The sequence below is a fragment of the Hyaena hyaena genome, unplaced genomic scaffold (assembly GCF_003009895.1).
Source record: "Hyaena hyaena isolate Hyena2069 unplaced genomic scaffold, ASM300989v1 scaffold_1155, whole genome shotgun sequence".
Classification (NCBI taxonomy): Eukaryota; Metazoa; Chordata; class Mammalia; order Carnivora; family Hyaenidae; genus Hyaena; species Hyaena hyaena.
The window spans coordinates 175,846-182,115 of NW_024081784.1; the positions used below are offsets into that span (position 1 = coordinate 175,846).

Consider the following 6,270-nt stretch of genomic DNA (forward strand, 5'->3'; position numbering starts at 1 on the left):
TACCAGGGAATTATCCTGATCCACAACCTATGTGCTAGGTGATTATTTTGTATTCTAGGGATGCAGACACTGGCATTTCTGTCATGGAATCAATTTGAAGCTTTGGAAATTCCAAAATACACATTACTATCAAATATAAATCATGAAGAGAATTGATGTATACAGTCCCTTGTTCTTTATCAGCACATAATCTAGAACAATTGGACAGAAATTCTAAGAATCAGGGAGGAAAAGATAAACAGGTTTTTTTCCCCTACAGATAAACTCAGTAAGCTTAGTTGATTTTTTGAGGGCCATGAAGAGATTACTTTTTTAACAGCCTTTGGCTGATAATGGGATTTCTGCCATTTACCTGGAAGACTGACACCTCCCCCTTAACTTTTTCAATGCACTTAGAACTTCCTTGTTCCTGAAACTGTAGGCAAGGGGGTTTAAGAGGGGGGTGAGGACAGTTACAAACAGAAAAAGACCCTGATTTAACTTTGGAGTCTTGGCAGAACCAGGTCTCATGTAGATGCACATACCTGGACCAAAATAGAGACCCACCACACAGAGATGTGAGGAGCAGGTGGCCAGAGCCTTGTTCCTACCTTCTGGGGAGTTCATTCGAAGCACAGCAAGGAAGATGAGAACATAAGAAGACAAGATGAGAGATAAGGGCAGCAGCAAAACAAGGATGCTTGTTATCACCACTGCCTTCTCATAAGTTGAGATATCGTCACAGACGATCCTAAGCACAGCCATGACTTCACAGAAGAAGTGGGGAATCTCTCTGGGGCTGCAGATCTTAAAATGCAAGGTAAAGGCTGTGTGGCCCAGAGAAGTAAGTGCCCCTCCAACCCAAGACATGGCAATCATCTGTAAGCAAACCCTAGGATTAATGATTGCCGGGTACCGAAGAGGATCACATATGGCTACATAACGATCGAAACACATGAGAGTTATAAGGATGCATTCCGCAATGGCCACAGTCAGGGAGAAGAAAATTTGAGTCCCACAGTCTAAGAATGATATGCTCCGCCAACCGGAGAAGAAGTTGACCGCCATCTTGGGGATGATGCTAGAGGTCAAAGTCAAATCCATTAAGGAGAGCTGACTGAGCAGCAAGTACATGGGTGTATGGAGTTGGGAATACAACCAAATGAGGAAGATCAGAAGAGTGTTTCCCATGAAGGTTGCAGTGTAGATCAGAAGAATGATGGAGACCATGGCTTTAATGTGTTTAAATTCAGGGAAAAAGCCCAGGAGGATAAAATCTGTGAGTTCTGTCTCATTCCCACTCTTCATGGTTGTCTCTACTGCTAACAGAAAGAGAAGAGATTTAAAGGAAAAAAAAAAGAGAAGAGAAATATTTTAAAAAATTATAGATGGGTGCCTGGGTGGCTCAGTCAGTTAGGCGTCCGACTTTGGCTCAGGTCATGAAATCACAATTCGTGGGTTTGAGCCCCAGGTCGGGCTCTGTGCTGACAGCTAGCTCAGAGCCTGGAGCCTGCTTTGGATTCTGTGTCTCCCTCTCTCTCTGACCCTACCCTGTTCACGCTGTTTCTCTCTCTCATAAATAAATAGAAACGTTAAAAAAAATTAAAAATCATAAAAATGGAGCATTTTCTTTTTAAAGTTTAAGAACAATATTATAACAATGGCAAATATGAAAATAATCATCCATGGTCACTTGAATCAGTTCTTAATATTTTTCTATATTACTTATCCATGCTTTAATATGCTTTTAGAAACCAGTGTGTACATATTATAATGCATTCCATTAATCTATTGTATGAGAGCTATTTTCATATCTTAAAAGGAACTTTGGATTCTTGTAGTTTTTGTCCAATTATAAAATCTGATGATGGGTTCATAAGTCAAAATTTCCAACTGCACATTGTCCAATTTTTCATTACTTTAGAAAATTATTCTATTTCCATTCTCAGTGTCTTCCATAATAAATAGTATGTAATATATGGAACATATATTATATATTTAATTATATATATGTATATATACACACATATATGTACATATTTATTTAATTTTTTATTAAAAAATCAATGGTTATTTATTCTTTGAGAGAAAAAGATAAAGCATGAGCAGGGGAGGGAGCAGAGAGAGAGAGAGATAGAATCTGAAGGAGGCTCCAGGCTCTGAGCTATCAGCACAGAGTCCGATATGGTGCTCAGACTCACAAACTGTGAGATCATGACCTATGACAATGTTGGAAGCTTAACCAACTGAGCCACCCAGGTGCCCCTGAAGAGGTTTGCATTTTGTCAAATGATTTTTCTGCGACTGTTGAGAGGATCATATGATTTTTATTTTTAAGCACAAAGCCCGATATGGTGCTCAGACTCACAAACTGTGAGATCATGACCTATGACAATGTTGGAAGCTTAACCAACTGAGCCACCCAGGTGCCCCTAATGTTTATTAAATTTTGAAAGAGACAGAGAGACCACAAATGGTGGACGGATGGAGAAAGACAGGGGAATAGAGGATCCAATGTGGGCTCTGTGTTGACAGCAGAGAGCCAGATGTGGGGCTTGAACTCACCAATAGTAAGATCATAACCTGAGCCAAAGTTCCAGGCTTAACTCACTGAACCACCCATGTGTCCCAATAATATTTTTGAGGAAAAATTATATACTTTATTTTGCTATAAAAATTGTTAATTTAATTTGTAAAAGGATTTTTCAAATTTGAAATACTTGTACTTTAGTCAAACCTTTGGCTCTGGGCACTTAGGGACATTATAATTTTGGAGAAAATTGATCATTAGGGTTGTGCTTTGGGGTTATACACATTTATGATTATTTAAGTTTTTAATCTAATTGGTCTTATTTTCTACCCAGGGAAGCTACTCATTGTATATACATGGTTTATAGTAAATTCAGATAAAATATTAATAAGGGAGAAGATTTTCTTTCTACACGAGCTTGTAAGGTTCTTGCTCTTGTAGAATTCATACTATCCTTAACCATTAGCTACAGCTGTTATGTCATTGACGGGCACAGGGAGAAACTTTAAGGCTTTTTTCCTTCAGATTTACTAAATTTTTCCTTTTTAGATTATCTTAGCTGTATTTAATCCTCCTCCTTGATATCTATAAAGCACTTTAAACATCTACGCAACTCTTGCTGGCTTTATAACAATAGAGAACACACTTATCTCTTTGTATGAGACTCATATGGCCTTATCACAAAAACTTGACAATGAGAGTACAATAAAGGGAAATTGTATTCTTGAAAGCAGTTTCCAAAATTATTTGTAAAATGAGTAAATTGACCTAATAGTGTACTTAAAACCCTAATTTCTTCAATATAATGTAAGACAATATTAATATCAGAATATTTCTAAAGTTAATTCACCAATTAGAACATATTAAAGAAAAAAAAATCATATGCCCTTTGCATTAGTTACAAAAGATTGATAAAATTTATTACTAAATTATGATTTCAAAACTATCCTAAGGAACTTGTAGTAAAATAAAAGACTCCAGTATTCTATTCTATTATCTTCTTGAAAAACTGTCATGTTCACTTGTTCACGAAATTCTTGAAAATATCATTTCTAAATAGTTGGGATACTCCCCTCTTCTGAAAGCTGTGTGTGTGTATATATATATGTGTGTGTGTGTGTGTGTGTGTACATATATATACATGCATGTATGTCAACATTAAAGGGAAGATGCAAGTTTCCTTTGTTATTCACAGAAAGGACTAAAATAATCTGTTGTCTACATCCGCCAGTATCTTCTCCTTAGAAACAGTGTGTTCAAATATTAAGTCAAATATCAGGTTCAAATATTAGATCATTGATTACTTTTCTAATCACTTGTGCAGTTGGATTTCAATTCACTCTTCACTCCAGATACTTGATTTTAATTTGTTCACCAAAAATAGTAACCACCTTGGAATGGAGAAATTATGATAACCATTCTATGTTGATCGCCTTCAAACCAGTTGATTACATACGAATCAGAACCTGCCTCCTTTCACTGGGTATGTGGTTGACTGATGAGTTAGCCTGCTTTTAGATGTGGAGATAGTTTAAGATAGAGAAAATAGTAATAATAATGACAAAATTGGCCAGCATGCATCTTACTTTCTCCTGCCTTTGAGTGAGTTTTGGTATAGTCAATGGGTTGTCTGTGCTTGATATAGAGTCAATAAGATGGCAAGAAACTGAAATTTCAGAACGACTAGATCTTTCAAAATTCTCTAACTTCTCAAGAAAGCAAAGCAGGGCTCTGTGACTTCAGTGTTATGGTACACAGCTTCTGATTCCTAGCTCAAGTGTTGTTCCCTGAAGCTTTTGGGTATCCATAAGCTTTGCTAATTTCTTTTATAAAATTTCCTGACAAACTCTATTCATTAAAGGCTGGACTGAAACCTAAATTTCATCAATGTATGATGAATTTATCTAAATTTTTCTATCTTTTATATCTTTTATCTAAAATTTTTATCTAAAATTTATCTATCTTTTATTCTTTTATCTAAAAATTTCTTTTTAGATCCAGCATGTTGCATTCACTGAAATGAAAAGTGAGTTAAATACATGATCAGCTTAGGACTGGAATACTGGATATTGTGCATGAAACAAGTAAATGTTTTTTTTTTTTAATTTTTTAAATATTTATTCATTTTTGGAGGGAGAGAGAGAGAGACTTCAAAACAGGCTCTAAGCTCCAAGGGGTCAGCACAGAGCCTGATGCAGGGCTCGAACTCATGAACCATAAGATCATGCCCTGAGCCAAAGTCAGATGCTTAACCAACTGAGCCACCCAGGTGTCCTTACCAAGTAAATGTTTTTAGTACAATCATTTTCTACCAAAAGGTATTACTTTATTTTGATTTATGATCCCTTATGGGCTTTAAAGCACTTTCCAGAGTTTTAATTTGTTGGAATATATGGAAGGAGTCTCAACATCATTATGTCCATTTGAGAAATACTATAAATAAATTACCAGGTCACAGTCAAATAACACTATCTTATTTCTGGGCAAATTATCCATTTCCCAAGTTGAGCCTTACAAACTCTTGATAAATAACTATATAGTTAGCATAAACCTATTTTCATAATCTAGAAAAATGAGTTAATTCCTCTATCAAGATGCTTACCTTGTAATGTGTGATCAGTCATTAAAATTTCTTAGAAAGTATAAAATATTCAAAATTCCTGCTGCCAGTTAATACTGAATATACTGTTAAAGAAGAAAACATAAAGTATTTTAGTAGGGAAATAAACAAGTAACTGAGTAGGCCTTAATAGGCTGTCTTTTTTCAGCCTGTTGGTTTGTAGCAGGCCTGGGATCTCCCTAATTCCCCAGTGCCCTAGGGCTTGGATATAATTAGTTTTTCAAAACTTAGACAATTTTTTTTTTTTGGTCATCACTTCTATTATTTTCCTAGAGGTCAAATTTATAATGTATTTGCCTTATAGTCATTAATCCTATACAACATTAAACAGATATTAATTAAACAAATATTCATTTTTCCTTTCTAACATCTCTTATTTTCTCCTTACTTTGTATTCCCAGAATTAATACTATTAACCTATTTCCCCTGTCTAGAATTTTCTCCTTTACCTTCTCTTCTTAGCTAAATTTTCCCTTTTCTTCAAGGTCAGATTTAAGTCTGACCTCCCTAGTAAAGTCTTCTTTTATGTCAATAATGGATATCAACATATTTTTCCTAGTTAATTATGACATCACTCTTTTCACTTATTACCTACAATGTACTGTTACTGACTTTTAAAATGCTCTTACAGTTAATAACAAGATTTTAAACTAGGAAAGCCTTGAATTTTGCCTCCGTTTTCCTTTTGTTTCCTATTCTTTGTAGATTATCTTATTCTTAGTAGTCAGTGATTTGGCACTACAAATTAAATTACATTTCATTAAAATCAACAAGTGCTCTATTTTATGCTAGAAGTTAAAAGTGGAAAAATACATTCAAGAAAGCTTTTTAAAAGGAAGGAAGCTGGGGGAACCTGGGTGGCTCAGTCGGTTAAGCGTCCAACTTTGGCTCAGGTCATGATCTCATGGTTCGTGGGTTCGAGCCCCGCATCGGGCTCTGTGCTGACAGCTCAGAGCCTGGAGCCTGCTTCAGATTCTGTGTCTCCCTCTCCCTCTGACTCTCCCCTGCTCATGCCTCCTCTCTCTCTCTCTCTCTCAGAAATAAATAAAAACATTAAAAATTTAGGAGAAGTGTATTGCAATAAACGTAGGTAGGTATTACTACGACAGCATATAGATAGAAGAATTGGTCTAGGTGGAGA

The 6,270-nt window shown here is 35.7% G+C and overlaps 1 protein-coding gene across 1 annotated transcript; it reads right to left on the reverse strand.

Annotated features, from left to right (window-relative positions):
* Positions 1–348: 348 nt before the first annotated feature.
* Positions 349–1,287, reverse strand: LOC120224290 (olfactory receptor 2M5-like). The gene has a single exon (XM_039222538.1). The coding sequence runs from the start codon at positions 1,285–1,287 to the stop codon at positions 349–351; it is 939 nt and encodes a 312-aa protein (XP_039078469.1).
* Between the last annotated feature and the right edge of the window lie 4,983 nt (positions 1,288–6,270).

Coding starts and splice junctions, on each gene's coding strand:
- LOC120224290 (XM_039222538.1), bottom strand. CDS start 1,287: ATGAAGAGTGGGAATGAGACAGAACTCACAGATTTTATCCTCCTGGGC.